The following is a 27,934-nucleotide window of genomic DNA, read 5'->3' as shown; positions in this document are numbered from 1 at the left end:
AACTTGCTTCTATTTTCTTACTAATTTGTCATTATTTCATTGTCATTGGAAACACATTTTACTAACGAACATCAGTATTTGAATAAATCTTGATAAGAGAAAATCTTCTAAGTTTATTTTAAAAATCTGTTGAATTTCACGAAAAAAAATTCCTATCATGTATTTGACTATTTATTAATTTGTCCGTCTGTCTGTCGATATGCTTCAAAAGACAAAAGATTATTTGTAAAAGTTTTGTGATTGTTTTTGCATACTATCTCTTTTTCCTTTCTTTGTTATTACAACTGAATATCTGCTTTATAACTAACTTTGTCCGTTTGTCAAATCCCTTGCTTGTTTCGTGCTTCACTACTTATGGATGATGTCATCCTTGTTAAAATTATAAGTGGTATAAAGTTTGTTAACAAACATTCATGAAAAAATCTTCTAAATTAAATAAAAAATTTTTATATTTCAGATAATCAAAACAAAAATCTTATACAGTGAATTGAAAAATACATGGAAGAAAAGACACAGAATTTGTATCAATAAAATGTGATTAGAAAAAAATAAAAATACGCCAATTTAATTTAGATCTAAAGTGAATATTTACCCACCAGACAACCTGCCCAAGATGTTAGATTGGAGATGGTTCTTTTCTAGTGATTATCATTTATGTGAGGAGATATGTGAATCATATTGTTAGATTCATATCTTAATTTTTGGTGAGTTTTTTTTTCTACAGTTTGTGTTCTATAGTGCTTAGTTTACAACCTATTGTACAAATTATTTATATATGACGTTTTTGTAAAAAATGGGCTGTCGAAAGGATAGGCAATTGTAGATGGGGCTATCAACACTCGCCTCAAAATTAAAATGGGTTATCATCCTCTTTTTAAGTCCCTCTCAGAGTGCATTACCTGAGGGAAAAAGCTGTACATGCCACTGTTTTCAATATTTTAATAGTGATCTATCGCATCGTACTTTAGACAGCTTTCAACGGATAGTAAAAGTAAAAAGTTTATTTTTAATATTCGTAAATATAGTCTGTAATACGAAGCTATACATGCTTTTTCAGTATGACTGAAAATCGGTTCTAATCCAGCGGTTATTAATCGGTTTTAAAGCCACACTGGAAAAGATTTTATAGACATATTTATCATAGCAATCGACACCTTGATGTAAAAAGTTCGCAATTAAGCATTTATAAATTCGAGGGTTAAAAAATATATTTTTATAAAGAGTTTATTTCTATAAAATCGAAATAAATCCTAATTTTTAATTTATATTCAAAAAGTAATATAAGTTTAAGTGTCATTAAGTGCTGTCTAGCAATTTATACAATGTTTATTTATAGCATCCTCTTATGCTATTTATATTATCATACTTTTTGTGGTGTAGCTATTCAGTTATAAGGATAATTCTGATCATACTTAAGAAGAATGGGGCATGGGCTGATTATTACACTAGTTCCCAATTTTTTATAATAATGTTTTATTATTTGAACAACTGTGGGACTTTTATTAAATTTTGTTTGAATTGTTCATTAATTTGAGTGTCCAACGGCTAATTGTAATCTATAGAAGAAATATAACTGTGTATCATTAGGTATGTACATTAATTTATCGGTTATTGATCATACTGTTTTATTTAAGTACTATAACCAAAATTACTTTGATTTTTATTTTGAAGACAGATTTTAAAATTTAGTAACTAACTTGCTTATCATTTTAATATATCGAATAGTATCTTTAATCGTTATCAATTAAAGAACTGTTAAAATAATAACTATTTATTTGATTTGTAATATCATTGTTCTTTTTTGACAATGCTTCGAAATGAAAAATTAAATGATAACATTTTATATCATATGTTTAAAGAAGGAAGACATATCATTTTTTAGGTGCAAGGTTTTTTACCAAAAGTTTGAAAATTAAATTTGGAACTATCCGATTTTGATGTTGATATTAAAATATAAGATTATTCCAGTTTTTTTAGCCTCGGTCCATGCCATTAAACTGTAATTGATATCACAATTTTAATTTTAATAATTCGTAGAAAATTGTCTTTGATAAGATACGATACATGATTATTCCGTATGAATCTGAATCTGTTTTAGCAACATTATAAATTTGTATTCCCTTATTGATTACATGATTACTACCGAAACCGTTGAATCCATGTTTCTTAAATGTTAAGTATTTACACTGTCAAATGTCTATTTCTTAATTTTTTAGTATGAAATCCTTGGTTAGTGCAGTGTGAAAAAAATGACTTTACAAAAAAGAAGAATTAACACTTTTAATTTACCGTACTAATTATTAATCTGACAGTTCCCTTTACTGTTCTTTAATTTCTTCCTTGTACCTTCAGTTTTTATCATGCAAGGTGTGTTCCATAAAGATTGTATTCGATTCTGTTCATATTCTATTATATAAGGTAGTAAGGGTTATTTGTCTGAAGCTTAAGATCTCAATAATTATTAAACCACTTAGATTCCGTGTTGGTTTTAGGCCATTCTATTTTCAGATCTAAATCTTGTGATGGTTTTAATCTACTTTCTAGACCTTCTGTGACTCTTCGAATACAGAACACTAGAATCTAGGGGCGTAGCGGCAAAATTATTACTAACAATGTTTTCAATCTAAAAAAATATCATATCAAAGGATTATTAAGTATCTTCCAGGGATCTAAATGGCTGATAAATTTTTGGTTATCTCCAATGATGAGAAACAAATTACCCCTTTTGTAGATTACTTAAGTGCTTGAAACTTTTGGACACTCAACTTAATGAACCAACCAATCAAAATTCATTAAATGTCCCCAAAGTTGTTAAGCCAACGAATAAAAAAATGTTATTTTAATTTTTTTAAACTTTGGGGACTAGTGTAAAAACAGCCCAATGTCCCCTCCTCCCGGAAAACCTTCCCTGAAAAGGTAAATATGATTTGACCTGCTGTTTATTAGATCTTATATTACAAGTATTCTTAGGTTTTATTATGTGCTAAGTAGTAATTAATTTATTATTACTTGGATGTTTCACCACATTTTCATGTTCTCGAAAAAGTGAAACCCGCAGTGGGCTATAATAACGCGATACCTATCATCCACCTTCTTTACCCCATCCCCTCCCCTTCTACTGGATAAACGAACGGACTGATAAATGAGCTCCATGTTGGCAAGCTAAATTGACGTCAATTTTTCCCCCTGTCATAATATCCACGTATATTCTAAATCAATTGTCCTAGTGGTTATTAATTATCAGATAGTACGTTTTTAAAGTGTAAACTTGATTTTGCCCTTAAGCCTTTTTTACACACACGCAAAATGAACACACACGAACACATCCACACAAAAACACACACACACAAACCTACACCAAAAACACACATACAGATTACAGATTGTAGTAAGAAATAAGAATGGTTATAAAACGGTATTTAACATTCTAGGGACTAATTTACAAACTGACAAATAAGTTTTTTAAATAGTTTTTTAGAATTAAAAATGTCCATAACAAACTAGGAATAAGAGTATAAGTCTGAAAAACGAAGCATTATGTTATATAAACAAGGATGACAACATCCATAAAAGCTGAGCTCTGAAACGAACATTAACACTTGTAGAGTGTCAGAACTAAATAATCAGAACATAAATGTATACCTAAAAGTCGAACAAAATTGTAAGTAAATTTGTTGAAAAACTGAATAAATAAAGGATAATGTTTATATAAGGACATACTTACATTTTTAGGACTTGATTAAAGAGATGCTTCGGTTGAAACATTTACTTTGTTGTCCTAGGAATCAGTATTCTAAATGCTATCCGTTCTGGACGGACGGACCGACCCTAATTATAGAAAAGCTTCGCTTTTAAAAAGATTTGTCTTGTATCTTAAGATTTTTATAATTACTGTACTGATTAGTTTTCATTTATGCAAGCTTCACATAGTTACCAGGATGGTTTTGATTTTAGAATGTAAGTCTTGGTATGGTTTGAGACTATTTGGCTGCTTTCCCTAGCTCTTCGATTACAGATCTACTAGATACTAGGGGAGCAGCCGCAAGTATATTTGAATTATATATCTTTACTTTTATTTTATACCTATATTTCTTTAAATATCGAAATTAGCATAGGTTCTATTTCGAGATTTTCTAATTAATAGCAAATATTCGGCTGTTAAAAAGATTTGCAGCAATTTCTGCAAACTCCTTATCAATTCTACCAAATAAATTCCCCGCATCGTTTAGAGGCAATAATTTCTTCATTCCCCTTCTATTATGTAAGAAGTTGTTTTAGAAAACAGCACTTAGATCAATTTGTAACTTTTCACGAGCAGCTAATAGTGCCTTCATACTTGCCTACCATTGGTCAAACAAATTTTATACTGGCCTGCTTTTGGTAATTTAATCTGTGTATTGGCCTATCATTGGTCATTTGTATTGTATGATGTTATTTTTTACAGGCACTATAAAGAACTTCTTTCATGAAAGAAGATAGAAGATGAATTATGGAGAATCTTCGCTTTCGAATCCTATACAAAAAGATAATTAACCCAAACTTTTTAAAAATAAATAGGCTCTATATCTAAGTCGGTAATCGTATAGTAGGTGGTTAAGGATTAATAAGAATAAGAGAGGTTGTTTTATAAATTGCCAAAAAAAAACTATTGAGTGCTCAAAATTTGCCAATAAAAACTGTTTAAATGAGAAAGATATTCAATACTACAGAACCTCACAATTAATTATTTTTTTTGCTGTTTCATGGAATCTCCTTTTGTTTATAAAGCAATTGTTTGTGTTTGATTGGTACTCTAATTAGCAACCAAATTATATTTAATGGCAAACTTGGTTATTTTCCTTTATATTTATAGCAATACTACTCTATAATTCATGTGTCTGTCTTCTGGCCGTTCATATTAATAAGGAAATATGATTTACATAACTTTTTTTAGCGATTTGCTGTAATGGATGTAGAATATACGTCGATATATAAGGGAAAAGTGATCGTCAATTTAGGTTGCTATTTTCCCTGTCATTTATTAGTAAGTTTGTTCATCCAGTAGGAGGGGAGGTATGGTAAAGGGGGGGAGGTGGGGGGGGTTGTCGTTATTTTAGTACGCTACAAGCTTCACTCTAGTACATGATATTCAGGTTTAAGATCCATTTAATAATAAATCCATTTTAGCAGTCAAATTTTTTTTTTAAATAAAAATAAAAAAAATATCTACTCTCTCTAACTTTCTTAGTCTGTTAAATGGGCTGTAGTGCTCTCTAGAATATCAATTTGTATAAGGGGAGTGATGTAATTTTATCAGCTGTTTTTAAAGAGAGATATCTAAATTTTTACTTTGATATTTTATATCCATGTTCCAATTCAGGAATAAGGTATAACCAACAAGCAAAATAAATCTAAAATAATATTTGGGGGGCAAATAGAGTGGTCGTCAATTTTACGATGTGTTGCCCCCCAACGACAGCTTAAAAACACGTATAGGTTTAGTAAATTTTTCCGAATTAATTTCTTTATTGGTATAAGCTGGTTCCAATTACTTTATTGCTATGTTTATACTTCTAAGCTTAGCTCTATATCTTTGTTGTTATCCTTGTTATATTTCCTTCTTACAAAGATAACTTATTGGTACTCTTATTAGCAAAGGAAATTACATGTAATGGTAAACAAATATTTCCTCTATTCTACCATTTTTACTCTAAGCAAGGATGTTTATATTTTTAACCAGCGCAGCTATAATATTAATCAGTACACTAGTTACTTAGAGTTTTTAAAGTAAATAACGGATAATAAGTCCAAACAGGAAATGTTAAATATTAAAGTTTTAAAAGTACAAAAATTTGTGAAAAAATAGCTTGTTGTTCCTTTTATTTTAGAGTAACTTTTCCTCCTTTATAAACTTGAAGCTAAAATTTAAAAATTTTAAAAATTTATCAACAAATGTAAATAATGATGTAGATATTAATTGTTGAAAAATAGTAAGATTAATATTTTTTCTTTGTAGTACTTTGGCATATGTATAGGAATGATTATAGTTTTTCCTCTCTGAGCCCATATAATTTGAAATATAATTACAAACTCTAAGAGTGTAATATACTATCCAGTTTGGATTCGAAACCGATTAATATCAGGTGGATACGAACCAGCTCTCAGGCACCCTAAAAAATCATATATCGTATCGTATTATATCCAGATTTCTACAAATAGATATAAAAATGTATAATAATAATAATTTTAGAACTAGTTTTGTTAGCCCGTGCCTTCGGCATATCTGGGCTAACAAAACTGGTTTTTAAATTATAATTGTATATTTTCATATCCGTTTACAGCTCTTCTGTAGTTTTTAAAATAATCTCAAAAAAAAATATTAGCCAAAGTGTCCCGATTTACGTCATATTTCCTCTTTGCGTCATTTGCCCTCTTTTGGGGGTGACACATTACCAGTCTCAGAAAGGATATAACACTCTTAGATTTCTTTTAAAACGAAGAAAAATGCTTTCATTTACTCCACTCTAATATCATTTCATTTGTAAATTTATTAAGTGTTAAAATGTTATCAAAAAATGTATTACGTTGCAAAATTAGATTTGAAACCAGTTACATCTTGATTCAAACTTTTTTTAATTAGCAATCATAATTTATTACAATTCAAAACATTAAATTATGGTGCTATAAGATAGGTAAATAAGTCCAAAATAGTTATTTTTTGTATTTTAACAAAAAGACAAAATCCATATTTGCTCGTGTTTAAAGGCAAGATTTGAGAGAATTATTGGACAAAAAAACTTTTTAAATGGTCAAATTTAATCTTTGAAAGGAATATTTTTAGGAATTTTTCTCTGTGACGCAAAATTTGAAGTGTAAATAAAATCATTTTCTTTGATAAAACATATTGCCACACAGAACCTGCACAAAAGGGTTTTGGAGGGGTTGATTTTTTCAGTAGTCAACATAAAAAAGTAAAAAAAGAAACTTTATAAGAATATTAGAAAAAAAACTTCTCTAGGTTGACCAATTTTTTTTGCAATAGAGGATTAATGAATTTAATAGATGCAGTATTTCTTTTGTGAAATTGACTTGCAAAGTTTTAATTTGACAGAACAACAACATATTCTTCTATCCCTGATCGAAATGTACTTTGAGAGAGATGCCCCAAGATGTTTTATAATAAATGCACCTTTTTGTCTGGTGGTCCATCTTCAATTTCTTTCTACAACTAGATTTTTAATGCGTAATATCAAAGTAGACTTGTAAATTCAGGGATTTTAAGGGATAAGACAATGTTTAATAAATTGATTTACATCCTCAATGATGATAAACAAAATTATTACTACTGTAGATAATTACTTATTTGTGGAAAGTTTGAACACTACTAATTAATAATTCAAGTACCAAAAGTTTGAAGCCAACAAATAAGAGACAACTTTGTCATAAATATCTGGGTATCAGTGAAAATTACATCCTAATGTTCCCTTCCACCTTGAGTATGTTCTATCCATGGATGTTATACAAAATATAGCCTAATAATTTTGCATCGATAATGTTGAATAGTCATCCAAGTTTAATGTTATATATAATACTAGCAGCTACGCCCCTAGAGGCCTAAAGTGGCACTTTAAATGTTTGGTTCTTTTAAAAAATAATACGTTGCGTTCAAGTCAAGTACAAAATTCGATTTTTGTGATTTCTCTTGGGAGTGTGGTGGTACCCTCCCCGAAAATAGTTATAAACCTTCCCGGTTCAGCGGTTAGTGAGATCCTTTGGTACAAACAAACAGACAGACAGACAAACAGACAAACACGCATCCTGTTACTTTATTATAATGCTATTTACTGCTTACATCTAATTTTAAAGATGCCATATTGCCTAATTATCCCATGAATCCCAATAAGTATATAGGATTATTTTACTATGCTCTAAAGATTGTTCTATATTGTTCTAAGAATCATTATAATCTGTTACAAACACAGAAAAGTGTTTTTTTAATATTAGTATTTTAATTGTAATAATTATTTTTTTTCAGTGCTATGGTGAATTTATTGTTGATCCTACTATCCATGGTACACCTTTCTATACAGGAGTTAGGTAAGATATCCATGGTACACCTTTCTATACAGGAGTTAGGTAAGATATCCATGGTACACCTTTCTATACAGGAGTTAGGTAAGATATCCATGGTACACCTTTCTATACAGGAGTTAGGTAAGATATCCATGGTACACCTTTCTATACAGGAGTTAGGTAAGATATCCATGGTACACCTTTCTATATAGGAGTTAGGTAAGATATCCATGGTACACCTTTCTATACAGGAGTTAGGTAAGAGCTGCAGCATTTACAGTATGGCTTCCAATCCGATTAATATCCGCTGGATTAGAACCGATTCTCAGCCATGCTAAAAATCATGTACAGTATTGTATGTTAGAATAAAAATCATAAAATTAAATCCCTTTTTGTTAAACTGGGCCTTCGCCCTTTCGGGGGTCTAACAAAACTAGTTTTAATCTTATAATTATTCATTTTAATATCCGCGGAAAGGTGTTCATAATACGATACGATAAATAACCATTTTCTCTCCTATTGCAATTTTGATTTTTGTTGAGTGTATATTAAAAGCGAAGCGAAGGGTCGGTCTGTCCGTCCGTTACGGATAGCTTTTTTCGTTAATTTAGGCATGTTAGAACTCTATAATCACTATCAGAATGTTAGTACGTCCATTTTAAACATGTGGATTTTTTATATTTTTTTAACTACAAGTTTGTATGTGATCTAATTATCCGATTGATCTGATTTTTGGGATACGGATTCCTGGGACAACAAAGTACAATATTATAAGCGAAGCAACTCTATAATAAAGTCCTAAAAGTGTAAGTATGTCCATAAACATTATCCTGCATCAAGCAGTTTTCTCAACAAATTTATTTACAATTTTGCTTCAAGTGTTAATATCCGTTTGTCCTACAGTTTCAGAGCTTCGCTTTTATGGATGTTGTCATCCTTGTTTTCTGTGGGGATGTGCATTGCACCCCCCTTTAATTTGAGAGCCAGAGTAAAGTGTAATCTCCTAAACCGCACTCTCCTTAAAAGGAACTAGATTTTATAATTCTGTAATAATGAAATTGTTTCTAAAAATAATTTCTAAATTAATAAAAACCAAATTAGTTAATGGAACTTGAAAAAGTTTGATTAAGTTGATTTGTTTTGTTATGTAAGTACTGTCATAAATTAAAGAATAAAGTAAGTTTAACAAAATTAAATTTTCGGAAAACTTCCAAATTTTTTATTTAAAATCTAATAATACAGAATTCTTATTTCAAATGTCTGTTTTTGTTTATTAGCTAAATATTTTTATTCTAGAAAAGGGGTAATAGTGTTTATTATCACCGGGAGTTCACACTAATATATCCTTATCCCTTAAAATTCCTGGTGCTGTTAAATTAAACCATTTTTTTCCTCCTGACTTAAATAATTTACTTTTTTTATGACCCTGTAGGTAAATGTTATTGTATAAAATGACCTTGTTTATATAAAGGGTGAGCAAAAAAAAATGCGTAGATTTTTAAAATTCAAATTGCGCGGCTTGTGTTAATAGTAGAAAAATGTTACGCATACCACTAGAACCGCTATGAAGTCTATTTTTTGGAAATATAAGAACGATTCCTCTGCTACGTATAGTTAGGGAGCTACGTGTTAAAATGTCCCAACTGACTTAAAACTTGACTTGCGAGTATATTAGTAAATATTAGACAATAATTCTTGCAAAAAGACGTGCGTACATTTTTAAAATTCAAATTGCGCGGCTTGTGTTTATGGTAGAAAAATGTTACGCATACCGTAAGAACCGCTATGAACTGTATTTATTGGAAATATAAGAACGGTTCCTGTGCTACAAATAATCTAGGAGCTAGGTGGTAAAATGTCCCAAAATTTACTCGCAAGTCAAGTTTTAAGTCAGTTGGGACATTTTTACATGTAGCTCCCTAACTATACGTAGCAGAGGAATTGTTCTTATATTTCCAAAAAATAAACCTCTTATCGGTTCTAATGGTATGCGTAGCATTTTTCTACTATTAACACAAGCCGCGCAATTTGAATTTTAAAAATCTACGCATTTTTTTTGCTCACCCTTTATGTAATATTGCTAAACTTGGTATGCAAGTTACATTCATACAATTTTCACGGATGCTGGTATTGGGGATTTATTATTTAATCATCCCAGATAAATCTTGAAAATTGTAAAAAAAAATGTCTTTAGTCCTTTTTTTATCCTTATAATAAAGTAATAGGGTCTCTGTGTGTGTGTGTGTACTGAAGGATCTAACTAACCGATGAACTTATATGGTTCTCTTGTACAATGAGGCTTCTCATAGGTCCTTATAAGGTGTATCACTATTTTGGGGGAGGGTACCACCACTTTCAAAAGAGGTATCGCCCCTAAAAAAAATATCAAAGAATATTTTAAAGTGTTGCTAGTCGGCGCTACTGTACGACTTACTGAACTTTTCTTCGTACAAGGGTGCAGAAAATTTTTCTTCATATCTACAATTGAAGGAGGGGTTGATTCTTTTATATGCTTTCCAAATTATTAACCATTATCTCTTTGAAACCCTCATATTTTCCTACTTAATTTACAAATAAATAGTCAATAATAATAGTCATAATAGTAGCAACTAACAAAATATATTTCTTACAATTCCTTTATCTGTGAATCCTAATATAGAATAAATATATTGAATATATGATTATTGCACCTTCACAATATTACACATTTTGTAACAGTAAGGATATTGAACTGAATATTGTATAATTGAGCATGTTATCTGCTTTTTGTTGAAGTATAATCCTAGTATATGAAGTAGTAAGAACTTTTGTCTGTAGCTTCAGATTTTGTTAACTACTGAACTGTTCTTCATATTATGTAAGCTTCTTGTAGGTCCCTGGAGGGTTTAGGCTCTTATTTTTTTCTATCTAAAATTCGTTTTAGGATATTTTTCTACTTTCTCTATTATAAAAACTATGAACAACACAATACCCTATAATGTGGAATTACATAGTAGCATATTCTTTTTATATGCATGATTTATCTAAAAACAAATAATATACATACATAAGAAATATTTTAGAGTTATCCACTTTTAAAGAAATATCTATGACATGTAAAATAATAGATAATATTGACTCATTTTTTCAAGAATTCCCTAAAAATACTATTTTTAAGATAAATCATGCATATTGTATTACTATGATGACTAATATTTTTTTATTTTTCAGAATGGGCGGTTCATGTAAAGGGAGGAGCCCTACAGGCAGATTTATTAGCTCAGGTATAATTATTATATCATATAGTTACAGGTATAGTAAAGGGTGGAGTAAAGGGAGGATCCCTACAGATTTATTAGCTAAGGTATGGTGGTTATTATATCATATAGTTACAGATATAGTTTATGTAAAGGGAGGGAGTCCTACAGATTTATTAGCTAAGGTAAAATTATTATATCATATAGTTACAGGTATAGTAAAGGGAGGAGTCCTACAGATTTATTAGCTCAGGTATGGTGGTTATTATATCATATAGTTACAGATATAGTTTATGTAAAGGGAGGGAGTCCTACAGATTTATTAGCTAAGGTAAAATTATTATATCATATAGTTACAGGTATAGTAAAGGGAGGAGTCCTACAGATTTATTAGCTCAGGTATAATTATTATTTTCCTTGTTATAAAAGGAACAGCTATCTGTGGGTGTGTGTGGCGAAAGCTTTCGCTAACCACTGAACCTAGAAGAAGCTTCCTTAACAGTGATGCTTTTTTAAGGTCCAGGAAAGTTACATCCAAATCCAAAGATAAATCTAGTGGCCTCTAGGGGCATAGCAACTAGTGATTTCATATAGTAACAGATACTCTTAATATTCATGTACAGCTAAAAGATTGCCTCATTGAGGTTATATAGTATTTGGGAAAGAAAGTTACTTTTTCGTTTTGTAGACATAATAAAAATTGGTAATGTAAATTACCGTTTGATTATATTTATTTATCTTTCCATCTATCCCGGATTAAAATTTACTTAGATTTTACAAATGAAATATTTAAAATCTATTTTATTGCCAAGTCCATTTCAATAAAGCCAATAGTAAAATATTTAAATCTCTGGATCTACTGCAGTTCACGGTAAAATATTGCTGGTAACGAATATTGCTAAAAATTTATGAATTTTAAAGGCTGCTAGCTGCCAAACGGCTGAACGTACAGATCATACCCGCACACTATTTTAAGCGGCATAAGGAGGCCTTCAAATAATCTGGAATAGCCAAGATCCAATTATGCACAGGGAAGGCTTCACTGAAGAAAAACCGCGTAAAATAGGTCTTTTTCGCGCATTTCTCTGCACTGCAAGATAATTATGCATAATTGATTAATGGCTATTCCAGATTATTTGTAGGCCTTTTTATGCCGCTTAAAACTATGTGCGGGCATGATCTGTACGTTCAGCCGTTTGGCAGCTAGCAGCCTTTAAAATTCATAATTTTTTAGCAATATTTTACCGTGAACTGCAGTAGATCCAAATCTCTACATACTTGCTACTAGTAATTTTATTCAAATTTGAAATATTCAATTTTGGGTTGACAGTTAGATAGATATCAATAAAGACTTTAGAGTTAACTGTTAATAGAAGCGTAGCTGCAATACATTCAATAATCGATATATTATTACCTGAATGTTGCACCAGATTTTTATGCATTCTGATAAAATTATGCTTGCACCTGGCTAAAATAACGATACCCCCCTTCACCCCTTTTCCTATTCTCTTACTGGATGATGGAACTGACCAATAATTGAGGTCCATATTAGTAAACTGAATTAATGACATACTTTTCCCTGTCAATATATCTATTCTCTTATATTCTATGTCAATTCATACGATACAATATGATTTGTTCGTCCTACTTACAAAAAAGACATTTAAAATTAAGATACTTTCCTTGTAATTAGTGGATTTTCAAAGACTAGAACATTGTCATTGCTGTGCTTTTTACTAATAGCCTAATATCAATCTTACTTATTAAGACTTAAAAATGTATTAGTGATTGGTCAAGAATTATTAGCTCTAATACTAAGCGAATAGAGAGTTAATGGAAAGGTAGTAAGAATGTCAGAGGATATAAGTTAGGAGGCATCAGCTTTGTGAAACAGTAAATTTATAAATTTATTAGTCCAGAAAAAGGTTTTCGCCTATTTTGGTGGAAAGAGTCCATAGAAGAAAAAAATATTGCAACTTACCTAACCGTCAATTTAAAAAAAAAACTTAAGTCACTCTAGCTCTATCTTTGAAATGGGTAGCCTCTATTGGCGTAGCTGTTATAATGCATGAAAGTGATTTATTCCTAATATATGGCTAAATAACTGTTTTTGAAGAACACCCAGGGGACGCAATAAAGATTTTTAAAACCACTGACTCGTATGCAATTCAACTTCTATCAAAACATCACGGAATAAATTTTAATTTTGTGGAGTGAGTAGCTATGAGGGAATTAGGGGGGGAAATTAATCAAGAATCTTAAGGGATGAGACAATGGCCGATAAATTGATGTACATCCCAAATTACACAAAATTACTTCTTCTGTAAATTACAATTATTGGTTAAAATGTTTGAACACTCAACTTAATGAACCCATCAATCAGAATTCAATAAAAGTCCCTAAGTTGTTAATGAAAAAAAAACTGGAAAACGTTATTATAAAACTTTGGGGACTAGTGTAATAGCCCAATGTCCCCTCCATTCTAGGAATATAAGATTCGCTAAAAAGTACATAGAAATTACTTCAAGTTTGAAGAAGAAAAAACAAAATGAAATAGCTTGTGAACGAGTTCAAATTTAAAACCAAAAAAGGCGTTATTTACATCTCTTTCTATCTAGATTTATTTATATCAATATCTATCTAATTAACTAACTTTCTAGCTTTAAAATTAGCTATCTATGCTAGCGATAATACTAGAATCATATTATTTCCTATCTCTCCATCTAGCTTTTTATCCATATTTTAAGACATCTATAGAATATATATTTATTTGCTATCTAATTTTCTATCTATGAAATGGTGAATGTTGGAGAGATAATACCAGAAACATATGATTTCTATCTTTTTATTTAACTTTATATATATTCTTTAAGATACCTAGCTATATAATTAATTATCTAAATAGCCAACTTGATATCTAATTATCTATCTATTTAGAAACATGAAATGGTGAATGTTGGAGAGATAATACCAGAAACAAATTATTTTCTATTTCGAACCAAAGACAATGCTAGAAGAAAACGCAGTGTCAGGTAAAAATATTTCCGGTATGGCTTCGAAACCGATTAATATCCGCTGGATTAGAACCGATTTTCGGCCATACTGAAAAATCATGTATAGCATCGTATTACAGACTATTTTCCACGAGTATTAAAATGAAAATTATAAAAATTAAATTATAATTTTAGTTCGCCCGGGACTTTAGCCCCTTTGGAGCTAACAAAACCGTTTTGATCTTAATGTTTTATTTTGATATCCGCGGAAAGCTGTCTATAAATTGATAAATAAGTATTCTAGAATTGACATTTTAATGACTCCTAATGTAAAAAAGCACCATAAAGTGTAAAAAAAGACGTATGATTATTAGAAAGTAAAAAACATACATTTAAACAGAGGCTTCTCTGTTAAGCCTAGAATAATTTTTAAAACCTAAATTGACACGTAACTTTTAAAATCGTTATTACATAGTTTATTGCAAAAGATGAAGTTTTTTTATGAGTAATTTATCGTCTATTGCAAATCCCCATAAATGCCTGTTTACATTTATAATTACTATTAGAAACCTAAATATTATTCTGGTATATTATTAATAAAAAACATGAATATTCTTTTTATTTACACCTAAAAATACATCTAAAAATAAAACAGTAAATGATTATTTATTTATGTGAGCCAAAGAAACAATTACCAAAATGGTCAAAATGCAGTTTTATAATTTCTCTTTTCAGATTGACTTTTTAACAGAACAAAGTCAGTAAAATAATATCATACACATACAAGTACTTCATTTTATTTATTTATTATTGTCGGGGATAGAAAAAGAAAAATTTATTTTATTCAGTAATTTTTTTAGTTATATTGATATTAAACAATTAGATTAGAATCAGTGGCGTTAGCGAGGGTTTTAGACACCTATGAGTTTTGGTTTCATATTGGTTTCACATCCCCTAGTGAATCGCTGTGCACGCCACTAAAAATAATAAATTTTTAGCTTCTTATCTAAAGTATTAGAAAATACATGATTATTATCTTTTTTGGATAAAATCTCATTGCGCAATTATGTATTCATAATTATTGATTATGAAAGCTATAATAATTTGATTTGAACTAAATTTTAAATTTAACAAAAAAGTTATAAACTAGCTTCGAAACTTAGGAAAAGTGTGGATTTCCTTATTGTTAACTGTTTATACATTTAACAAGTATAATGTGTAGTAATAGAATATATTCTTGTAGGATATAAGGAATATAAAAAATGCTTGAAAATAAATTTTCTTTAATATTCTTACAAAATTAGAAAAAAAAATATACTTTTCGCTTTTTTTATTTAATCATTTTTTGTCAAATTTTTAATTAATACAAATATTCCAATCCTTTTCCCCCTGTTTTATAGTAAACTAAATAATTATATGAATTAGGTCTGCCATTACTTCCCCAAAACTTAATTGTTAATTTTCAAAATGAAATACACACGCCTTTTTTAACCGTAAATAACGGTGTCATGATGATAAAAATTAATTTCAATCTTTGTAATATTTAATTTAGAGCTACGTTGGTTTTGTTTTGTTTTAATATGTTTGGTTTTCTGAGATAAGAAATGTGCCCTTTTTTGTCAAATTTTTAAATTAATACAAATATTCCAATCCTTTTCCCCCTGTTTTATTATAAACTAAATGATTATATGAATTAGGTCTGCCATAACTTCCTCAAAATGTTAAATCTTTGTTAACTTTCATTAAGAATTAAAACATATTTTATACCGCTATCGCCTTTTTTAACCGTAAATAACTGTGCCACGACGATAAAAATTAATTTCGATCTAGATGGTCTTAACGTATAGCTACGTTGGATTTTATTTTGTTTTTAATATATCTTTGGCTTTATGAGATAACAACTAGTGGGGGAGGGGGTCAACCCCCCCCCCCCCCCCAAGTCCCTAGAATTCCAAAAGATCCTCCCTCCCCCCATAAAACGAAAACTACAAGATGCGGGAGTGATAACACACCATGTTGTATTAGCATATGAATAACATTTAATTTATACAATATTTATTCATTGTCCTGTCTTCAGAGCTGGGCCGTCTGGAGCTTACCAGGGCTCGGCAGCGGCGCCTCAGTTGCGCATAAGCCTCAAATTTAAACCAGCTTATGAGCTTGTGGGCAAAAAGAAAAAATTCTATGAAAAATAGATAGTCTTTTTATGAACAGGTTCAGACATCTACCTGAATTCATAGTTGTAATATAAGTATTTCACTGAGGCTTACACGCGGCTGCCGAGCCCTGGAGCTTACAATTCATTTATTTAGATAAATTTAGACGTTGTTAAATGATGCTATGTTAATGAATGAACTTGGAATATTCCCAAATTTTTATTAAGTAATCAGCATAGCTTTAGATAAAAGTAACAGGATCTGTGTATATGTCTGTCTGTCTGTAACGAAGGATGTTTCTGACCGCTGAACCGGTATGATCCTCCTTTACAGGGTCCTGGGAAGGTTACAATTATTTGGGAGAGAATACCAACAATCTCCCAAAATAAATTGCCCATATTAAAAAAATGTCCCCCAACTAACGATTTTTGAGGAAAATATTCGGATCATATGAAGAAAATGAAGTCATTCCTAAAAAGGACAGAAATTCCCTTCCTTGGGTATAGGAAGGCTATTTACTTTCCTTTTTCTTACAAATTCTCAGTAAGGAAGGTGATTTCTGTCCACTATCTTACAAATTCTCACTAAAGGAAGGTGACCTCTGTCCACCATCTTACAAATTCTTCCTAATTCTTAGAAATTCTTCCTTTTCCTCACTATTACAACTATGCTTAATAAATCTACATTATTTACCCAAATTCTCACTTATTCTCAGAAATTCTACCTTAATTACACAAATTCTCCCTTATTCTAAGAAGACCTACCTTATTCTAGCAAATTCTTCCTTATTCTAAGAAATACTTCCTAATTCTATGAAAATCTACCTTATTATAAGACATTCTTCCTTATTCTAAGAAAATCTACCTTATTCTAAGACATTCTTCCTTATTCTAAGAAAATCTACCTTATTCTAAGACATTCTTCCTTATTCTAAGAAATTCTTCCTTATTCTAATAAGATCTACCTTATTCTAAGAAATACTTCCTAATTCTATGAAAATCTACCTTATTATAAGACATTCTTCCTTATTCTGAAAAAATCTACCTTATTATAATAAGATCTACCTTATTATAAGACATTCTTCCGTATTCTAAGAAAATCTACCTTATTCTAAGACATTCTTCCTAATTATAAGAAAATCTACCTTATTCTAAGACATTCTTCCTTATTCTAAGAAATTCTTCCTTATTCTGATAAGATCTACCTTATTCTAAGAAATACTTCCTAATTCTATGAAAATCTACCTTATTATAAGACATTCTTCCTTATTCTGAGAAAATCTACCTTATTCTAATAAGATCTACCTTATTATAAGACATTCTTCCTTATTCTAAGAAAATCTACCTTATTCTAAGTCATTCTTCCTTATTCTAAGAAAATCTACCTTATTCTAAGACATTCTTCCTTATTCTAAGAAATTCTTCCTTATTCTAAGAAATTCTTCCTTATTCTAATAAGATCTACCTTATTCTAAGAAATACTTCCTAATTCTATGAAAATCTACCTTATTCTAAGACATTCTTCCTTATTCTAAGAAAATCTACCTTATTCTAAGACATTCTTCCTTATTCTAAGAAAATCTACCTTATTCTAAGTAATTCTTCCTTTTCCTTACTAATTCTCTCTTATTTTCAGATAACCTAGCTTATTCTATGAAGTTCTTCCTTAATTCCCCTAATTCTTCCTTTTTCTCAGATAATTTTCCTAATTTATATTGGGATATCATAACTGAAATAGAGGTATAGAGAATATATAAATTCTGCCTTTTCACCTTCCTTATTCTCTCAAAATCTTGGTTTTTCTCACATATATTTCCTTATGTTTATTGGGATATCAGAACAAGATGTGTAGGATAAGTTTGGGTTGTATCTTTTGACCTGAAATATTTGTTTGTACTTTAGAGGAGGAACCCCAGTCTGTAAAACAAATATGAAATTATCTTAAGAAATAATAGTACATTCAGTATTTTTTTGGTTGTATCTTTTGACATTTAGTGTTTATGTTTTAATTAATAAAATTATTGATAATATTAACATAATTTTACTGAGAAATAAACCTTATAATAACAGGATAGCAGAAAATAAGAACAGGAGTCTTTATAATCATTCACTAGCCAACACATACAAATATTAGACCAAGACCAAAAAAGTAATAATTTCAAAACAAATTTAAATATATTGTTTTTTTTACTGATATTTTCTTATATAACTATATGTAATTATCAATCCTTTTATAAAAGTAACAGGATGTTTGTCTGGGCTCCCAAGAGAAATTGCTTAAAGAAAAAGTTCCTACCCTACCCATCAGAAAAAAAATAATTTCCTTGTCAAAAATAAAATACCAGGCTTAGAGTCAGACATTTTTATTTGATTAATTACCCTAAGTGTCCATGGAAGCCTCTAGTGGCGTAGCTGCTAGTCTCAACCAATGTAATGTTTTTTTTCACATTCCTATTTATGTGGTACAAACTCTATAGAAGGTTGGCAACTTATTTTTTTCGCCGGAAGTGATTGAACTCAAAACAGCTGATAATTATGAAATCAATTCAAGGGCGTACATTGAAGTTTTACTATTTAACCAAAAGGGGGGGAAAAGTTTAATAAATAGACAATAGAAAAAAAATAAATAGAAAGTTGTAATTGATTAATTAAACTTGGAAATTAAAATCATTTTACCGGCCATTATCTTATCCCTTAGATCTTGAAGACTGGTTTTCACACATTATCCACCCCATAAACTGCATACGGAAGCAAAGGTTTTCTATAATTAGGGTCGTTCCGTCCATGTGTTAGCTTTTTTCGTTTATTTAGACATTCAAAACATGCGGATTTTTTACAACTTTTTGTATGAAACTAGCGGCTGCGTCCCTAGCCTTTGGTGGCTTTGTATTTCAATGGGTAGAAAAGAGCAGAATAGACTAAAACCATCCCTAGACTTAAATTAAAATAAAAAAGTTGCCTAAAACCATCCTGTACCTATGTAAAGGTTCTCTACAATGGAGAACCTAATCGGTTCAGCGGTTAGCGATATCCTTCTTTACTTTTTATAATTGGAATAGCGGTTGCGCCCCTGGCATCTAGTAGACTCTTTCTGTTGAGGGGTAAGGAGGTGGAAGAAAAATAGCCTAAAACCATCCCAAGGCTTAAATATAAAATAGCCTAAAACCATCCCGGGACCTATGGAAAGGTTCTCTACAATGGAGAACCTAATCGGTTCAGCGGTTAGCAAGATCCTTTGTTACAGACCAAAAAAGGCTTACTACTTTATATAATACTAGCGGCTACGCCCCAAGAAGCCTCTAGGGGCACTGCACTGGTAGGAGAAGGAAAAGTCGACCTCATCCTATTTTAAATTTGAGTTTCCAAAGAGTTATAAAAATAATTTTTTGGGGGGAGAGGGAGGTTAGGACACGCTCTCGAAAAATAGTTTAAAACCTTCCCAGGACCTATAAGAAGCTTCACTGTAAAGGAGAACAATATCGGTTCAGCGGTTAGCGAGATCCTTTGGGACAGACAACAAACGCTTACTACTTTATATAATAGGACTAGCGGCTACGCCCCTAGAGGCCTCTAGGGACACGTAATTTTTTTCTCTCTTATCAATCTATTTTAAAATCAGCTATTTACCAAAAATATTTTTTCGCTGATAGATTGTGTTAGTTATGTTTTTTTCCCGGGACATATGAGAAGCTACCCTGTTAAGGAGAACCCGATCGGTTCAGCGGTTAGCAAGATCCTTCGGTACAAACTTACAAACACAGAGACATCCTGTTACTTTATTATAAGGATTTATTTATATATGTAACATGGGTTATTTTTTAACATTTTATTAATGGAAGACAATTGTTTCACTATTAAACAGATCATCGGTTCCAATTAAAATGTATAAAAAGAGTTACATCTTTATATAATAGGATAATTATCCTATTTCTCATACTTTGGGAATAATGATTCCTAGGACAACAAGGTACAATATCATATGCAAGGCATCTCTCTAATCAAATCCTAATAAAAAAGTACATATATATAAACAGTATCCTGTATTTAACAGTTTAAACATTTTTACAGTAACACATTTATAGTCGGATTATTTAGTTCTGACACTCTAAAGTTTTAATGTTCTTCTTTCCCGCCGTTTTAGAGCTTCAGTTTTATGGATGTTGTCATCCTTTTTAAAACTAAAATAAGGGTTGTGGGTTGACCTCCCCTCACCTTAGGTGCCCTTAAAGGCCTTGAGGAGCGCAACTACTAGTCAATATTCAAAATTAACATTGTGTGTTTGTGTATATCTGTCAATACCTGTGATTATATATGTATATCGAAAGCTCTCGCTAACTGCTAGACCAATTTCTGGTTCTCCTTTGCATAAATTGGGGAAGGTACTCCCACTCTCCCAAGAGAAATTACTTAGATAAAGAGGGTACAATGGGCTGTTTGATAATAGTCCCCAAAGTTTTCTTATAATGATTCTTATTCGTTGGCTTATTACCTTGTGGAATATAGTGAATATTGATTCTTTGATTTTTTGTGTTCAAACGTTTCAACCACAAATTTTTAAGGAGTAATTTTGTGTATCATCATTGGGTTGTACATCAATTTAACGGCCATTGTATTATCCCTTTACATCACTGGAAAAATCTGAGAAGAAACAAATTTAAAATCAAATCAACCAGCATAAAAACTAAAGGCATTAATAGTTAAAGTATGTAGAATGCCTTGGCCCCAAACAGTCACAACTCATTACCAATCCCATTAAGGACTTCTCCGACAAAGGTTTTGCAATCAAAATGGTGGTTGTGTGATGGGTGTTAGTGTTACTTAACCTAATACCTCGGGTGTTTGGGCAGTTATTTTGGTTTGTTGGACCTGGCGTTTGAGTTAATTGATAATACCCAGGGATCTAATGGGATAAGATAATGGCTAATAAAATTATGTAAATCTCAATATTAAAACACAAAATTACCCCTTCTGTAGATTACAATTACAAACATTTGGACACTAAACTTAATACACCAACCAATTAAAATTTATTAAAAGTCCTCACAGTTGTTAAGCCAACTAATAAGAAAATGTTATTGTAAATATTTTTGGACTTGTGTAATTAACAGCCCAATGTCCCCTTTCTCTCTCTCTCTCTGCAAACACCAATATTCTCTGTTTATGTAATACTTTTTGAACCACGGTAGCGCGTACATCCCCAATGATGATGCACAAAATTATCCCTTCTATAGATTAAAATTAGTGGTTGAAACGTCTGAACACTTAATTAACCAACCAATGAAAATTCACTCAAGTGCGTAAAGTTGTATAAACTTACAAATAATAAAACATTATAATAAAACTTTGGGGACTAGTGTAATAAACAGACCATTGTCCCCTCTCTCCCTGAAATAATATAAGTATAAACAAAATTAAACATGGATGACAGCATCCATAAAAGCGAAGCTCTAAAACGGTAGGACTTACGGACACTAACACATGTATAGTGTCAGAACTGAATAATCAGAATATAAAAAAAGGAGTCAAAGCAAAATTGTGAGTAAATTTGTTGGAAAAACTTCTTGATAGAGGATAATGTTTATGGACATATTTAATTTTTTTGGACTTGATTATAGAGTTTCTTTGCTTATAATATTGTACTTTGTTGTCCCAGGAATCACTATACCAACAAATTATAACAATCGGATTATTAGATCACATAAAAATTTGTTGTTAAAAAAGTAAAGAACCAACATGTTTAAAATGGACGTACGGACATTCTGGTAATGATTATAGAGTTGCTACGCTTTCTTAATCATACCTAAATACTAAAGGAATCACCATGAAATCGACAGGATAATTCTAACATGCCTAAATTAATGAAAAAAGCTATCTCTCTCAGACGTACGGACTGACGGACGGACGGACGGACGGACCAACTCTAATTATAGAAAAGCTTCGCTTTTTAAAAAGAATGACAATATCTATAAAAATGAAGCTCTGAAATCAGAAGGACCTCATTGTTATAGGAATCATCATGCCAAGTTTTAAATTGATAAAACAATTTTAACTGTTTAAATTAACGAAAAAAGCTAACTGTTACATACAGACGGACCAACCCTAATTATAGAAAACCTTTGCTTCTACCACTTTGAAGTCTCAGGGATCTAAAGGGATAAGATTATGTGTTCAATTTTTCAACTATAAGTTAAGTCAGTATTTAAATTATGTATCGTACAGACTTTAAGGTTAAAGAAAACATTCACATTTTTAAAAGAAAATATACAATTTAACATTAGCGATTGGGGTGGGTGGGGGAGGGTAGATATATAGATAAATACTATGCTAATTTTTGTACAGTTTACATGATTTTTAATTTACATAATTCTAATCTTACGTAACTCCAGTCTTGTATATTTTAATGTTTTTATGTGCAATCTTAGTTCGTTATCGATAAATAATTGCTATTCTGCATAATTTTACACATTGCTATCGTGTTATATAAAGATAAATGATGATCATTGTTCAAAAAGTTTAATTTAAATATTTCTGGAGAGAACACAAAAACTTTCTTTATACCCCAAATAGTACAAATTCATAGTACGCCCTTGCATCCATTACATAATTATCAGCTGATTTATAGACAGACTGAAAATTAAGTTGCCAACCATTTGAGGAAGGGGGGTGTACTTTTCATTATATACAAATATCTGACTCTCTGCCTGGGTTTTTATTTTATTATTGTAAAGAAAATTTTTTTTTTTTTTGGGGGGGGATGATTTTCCATTTTGGTCTAATATTTGTATCAGTTGGCAAGTAGAACAGATTATTGATACAGCTAGTGTGTTTTACAGACTGGGGTTCCTCCTCTAAAGTACAAACAAATATTTCAGGTCAAAAGATACAACCCAAACTTATCCTACACATCTTGTTCTGATATCCCAATAAACATAAGGAAATATATGTGAGAAAAACCAAGATTTTGAGAGAATAAGGAAGGTGAAAAGGCAGAATTTATATATTCTCTATACCTCTATTTCAGTTATGATATCCCAATATAAATTTAAAAAATTATCTGAGAAAAAGGAAGAATTAGGGGTATTAAGGAAGAACTTCATAGAATAAGCTAGGTTATCTGAAAATAAGAGAGAATTAGTAAGGAAAAGGAACAATTACTTAGAAAAAGGTAGATTTTCTTAGAATAAGGAAAAATGTCTTAGAATAAGGTAGATTTTCTTAGAATAAGGAAGAATGTCTTAGAATAAGGTAGATTTTCTTAGAAATAGGGAAGTATTTCTTAGAATAAGGAAGAATTTTTTGGAATAAGGTAGATTTTCTTAGAATAAGGAAGAATGTCTTATAATAAGGTAGATTTTCATAGAATTAGGAAGTATTTCTTAGAATAAGGTAGATCTTATTAGAATAACTAAGAATTTCTTAGAATAAGGAAGAATATCTTAGAATAAGGTAGATTTTCTTAGAATAAGGAAGAATGTCTTATAATTAGGTAGATTTTCATAGAATTAGGAAGAATTTCTTAGAATAAGGAAGAATGTCTTAGAATAAGGAAGATTTTCTTAGAATAAGGAAGAATGTCTTAGAATAAGGTAGATTTTCTTAGAATAAGGAAGAATTTCTTAGAATAAGGTAGGTTATCTGAGAATAAGGGAGAATTTGTAAGGACAAGGAAGAATTTCTTAGAATAAGGTAGATTATCTGAGAATAAGGAAGAACATGGAGGTATTGGGTTAATTTTCTTAGAATTAGGAAGAATAAGTGAGATTTAGGAAGGTGATTTTTATCCTCTTTTTCAGATATGTAAGAAAAAGGAGAGTGATTTTTGTCCATATTTGAGATATCTGAGAAAAAGGAAGATGATTTCTGTCCTTTTTGGAAGGGAATTTCTGTCCTTTTTAGGAATGACTTCATTTCCTTCATATGATCCAAATATTCTTATTGAACTAAAATAAAAATTTTTACCAAATAACATCCAGTAAACAAATTACCTAGTCCGTCTGTCTGTCGGCCATGCCACAAAAGACAATTAGCATTATTTTTAGAAAGATTTTGTTCTCTCTTTTTAATGACCATTAAATATCTGCTCTATAACTCCGTTTGTCAATCCAACCATGGATCTGCTTATCATTGTTATGGTTATTAGATGGTAGCTGGGTTTCATATAATTCGAGTCAAAACCTTTTTAATGATTTACTGTTATATAATATTTTTTTGTTAAGTACAATTATCTCTAAACAATTCTGAAATAGACATATTCAATAGTTTTTATAGTTTGCAAATTCATCGGTATATTTATGTATTATGTAACATTTCAAAAATTAAGTTTCAACAAAAAAAATAATAAAAATTCTTTCTTTTAGCTTAAACTTTTATAGCTAGATAGGACATTCACCGAAAATTAACATTCCTTAAGCCTAAGATATCTAGAAAATAATATGGAAACAATTTTTAACGACATTGTGTGGTATCCGCCGAGGATCAATGGCAGACACCGGAGTTCAATTAGATTACGGCAGTGTGACAGACGTGGACACCTTACTATAGAGAAGCTACGCTTCTCTAGCTTTCACTAGATAATGATCCACATCTACTTTTAGTTGTCACTTTATTGAAGGCTTAAGATATACTGGAGTTATATACAACAAACAATAATTACATGGATAGGAATAAATAATCATAACATAAAAGCATAAATAATATATATACAATGGTCAGTTTGGGCAATAATGATTCCCCCATCCCTGGAAAGGGTGGGGGAGAATTAAGAATACAGTTAGCCATAATAAACATGACAGATTCAAATCATTAATTCTAAGCGTAGGGAGGGGGTCACTAGACCCCTTCCCCAGGACTCGGGGGAGGGCCATTGACCCTCCACCGAACCCCAGATCAGGGGTGCCATAGACATGGCTCACGGTTGCCGAATACCACAACTCTCCCCTCGGAAGGCTGGGAGATGGTTTCCCTACCAGACTTCCGACAGTGGTTGAGGCCTTCGGCCCGCTCCTTAGGGCTAAAAATATATACAAACGATAATGATTCAATGGAATCCTAGTGGTGAGTATCTTCTTAGGGTTGATGGGCTCCCAATGTGGGGTAGAAGGCAGAGGCTGCCTTGGGTTGGATACGTTGGTCGGCGCCGGCAGGTATCAGGTTTGGTGGTGGCACATTGGTTGCTGGAACGGTCAGCAGTGGGACCTGCGGGTTGTTGTTGGCAGCGGCTGGGGCACTGGCTGCCAGGTTGAGTGTCTGAGCAGCGGCCTGTCCTCCTGAGGGGCCGCGGGGTCTGCCAGAGGGCGGTCCTGGTCTACCTGGGCGGTCATGCCCGCTGTCAGTGGATTTCATAGACACCATTTCCTCGGCTGCTTCCCTGCCGATGGGGATGGCATCCCAGTCCACTGAAAAGTCCCGGGACTTGGCATGGTTGAGCCTGGCTCTAGCCATCGCCTTCTTATACAAAGCTGGGTGGTACAGGAACACTTGTGATATCGCATTCAGGGCTGCCCGGACTCCTCCTTGTGCTGCTGCCAGAGAAATGATGGTGAGGTCCCCCAGCAGTTTGAGGATCAGCAGCAGCAAGCACAAGATGGCGGCGCCATCTCCCCACTCATGGATGGCTTGTCTAAATCCTGCCCAGACATCCAGGGCTGCCTCTCCTTCCTCCGCCAGTCGGTCAATGTTGTAGGACACTATCCCATGGTCTCCTGTGGCCGAACAGCTGCCTTGCTGAACGCAGGAGCCATAGGATAGGCCGGTCAGCATGGCGCTCTTGTATGCTGGGAACGCCAGCAGCTGTTGCCAGTCGTTCAACTCAGCCTGTGAATACAGACCACCTGAACTGAAGTCATCTAAGGGGTCTGTCAACAGCTGCTTGGGTGTATCCAGCGGGGGTGGCCTCTTCTTGGGAGCAGGGGTCAACTCTATCCAGCCTTCCTCTGCGTGCACAGTCAGGGGGTAGGTGGAGGAACAGGGAATCTTGGTGGCGTGCTCACTGTATACCCGCGTCACGGCGTCTACAAAACCTGTGGGCTCCACTGGCACTTTGTCCCAACACTCCTTGTGTTCGCGGACAACATACTTGTGCCTTTGGCAGGTCAGCTGCAGCAGGATGTCTCCCCTCAGTACCGAGAACGTGCTCCCCTGGACACGCACCGGGTGGGCCGGATCTAGTTGCTGGAGCTTCCAGCAGTTGGCCGCTACTTCTTCTGCTGCAGTGCTCCTCATGCGTGTTTCCAGGGTGAATCCAATATAACCTGCATGGATCTGTGCTTGGAGGGGAACGTCAACATCCCTGGCCGACACTCGGGGCAGCGCAGCCGCGGCTGGGTCAGCTGCCACAAACAGCGCTGGATGGTTGGTGGCATGGGCCTCGAAGTCGCAGTTCACAATTGAGGTGGGGCTGGTCATGTTGATGAAAAACTGGGCCTGATGGTCAACCAGATATGCATCCCTCACCAGGCTGGGCTGGAGGCTGCGGATCAGCCTCAAGGGGCAATCTCTTCCCAGGTGGTCCCACACGTAGGTTGCTTCCCCAGTGATACAGGACAGCTCAGAATGGGGACAGTCGAGGGTCAGGTGGTCAGACTGGGACTCCACCCGTCCATCCTCCACCACATAGGTCTCCTCCTTGACCAGCAGCCGCCGCTCCTGGAGCACTAATTCATTGCGGTAGAGCTGGCCCTCAAAGTGGACGTCCTCCCCCTCGCAACCCACCCCCTCGGGGCTGTTGACGAGGGCGCCCACTACATCAACGGTGAAGAACAGGGGGTGGTTCAGCTGGAACGTCAGTGGCTGGGTCTTGCCTGGCAACGTGTATACTCGGTTCCTGGCCAGGTCTCGGCACGCTTCTGGGTCTATCTTGGTTGGCCTCATGAGGGTGGGGACCGAGGTCACCTTGAGGTGACCCCATACCCCACACCTGAATGTCCACTGGGACACGGTGAGCTGACAGCTGAACCCAGTGGTTTCCCTCACCTTGACTTGCTGCAGGACGTGGATGTCGTGGCCCAGGGGCACCTCCTGGTGTAGGGGCTCCGTGTCACACATCTTTTCTTTGTTGTAAGACGTGACATGGGTGGGGTTGGCACAGTCCCACCCCACCAGGACGTAGCTGGTTGTAGGCCACACGGCTGCCGGAAGGAGGCCCCACAGGACCATCCACCAATGGGAGAGGCTTCCAGGTAACCATCTTCCTCGGGCACGCGGCTGGGGATCTCCGGTTCTGGTCACGGCTGCTTCTTGGGGCTGGACACGGCTGGGCTGCTCCTGGCTAGACACAAATTTCCATTGAGCGTTATCTGTATGCGGCCGAGGCACCCCGATACCCTCCCCAATGACAGACTGGCAAGCGACTGGCACTTGCCTGGGTGTCGGCTCCCCTAGCCCTAAATGCTCCCTTCCCTGGTCCAAGGCATGCCCAGTGGCATGGGGCTGAAGTGCATGTGGCACAGGCTCGCCCTTACTCAATGCCCTCCCCTGCCCTAGGAACTCAGGTGCATGTG

The 27,934-nt window shown here is 33.3% G+C and overlaps 1 protein-coding gene across 1 annotated transcript in view; it reads left to right on the top strand.

The window, feature by feature from the left end:
- The first annotated feature begins 460 nt into the window (after positions 1-460).
- Positions 461-27,934, top strand: part of LOC145328171 (furin-like protease kpc-1) — a 74,170-nt gene continuing 46,696 nt past the window's right edge. Inside the window, exons 1-4 of the mRNA XM_080171761.1 lie at positions 461-704; positions 8,015-8,076; positions 11,263-11,315; positions 14,226-14,320. Of these exons, the coding sequence (XP_080027887.1) occupies positions 8,019-8,076; positions 11,263-11,315; positions 14,226-14,320 (206 nt within the window). The 5' untranslated portion in view covers positions 461-704; positions 8,015-8,018. The remainder of the gene's footprint in view (positions 705-8,014; positions 8,077-11,262; positions 11,316-14,225; positions 14,321-27,934) is intronic.

This window comes from Acartia tonsa, chromosome 9 (genome assembly GCF_053477335.1).
Source record: "Acartia tonsa isolate MP-2025a chromosome 9, ASM5347733v1, whole genome shotgun sequence".
Taxonomy (NCBI): domain Eukaryota; kingdom Metazoa; phylum Arthropoda; class Copepoda; order Calanoida; family Acartiidae; genus Acartia; species Acartia tonsa.
The sequence above is the reverse complement of the archived record's forward strand: the minus strand, read 5'-3'. Positions and strand labels throughout refer to the sequence as shown.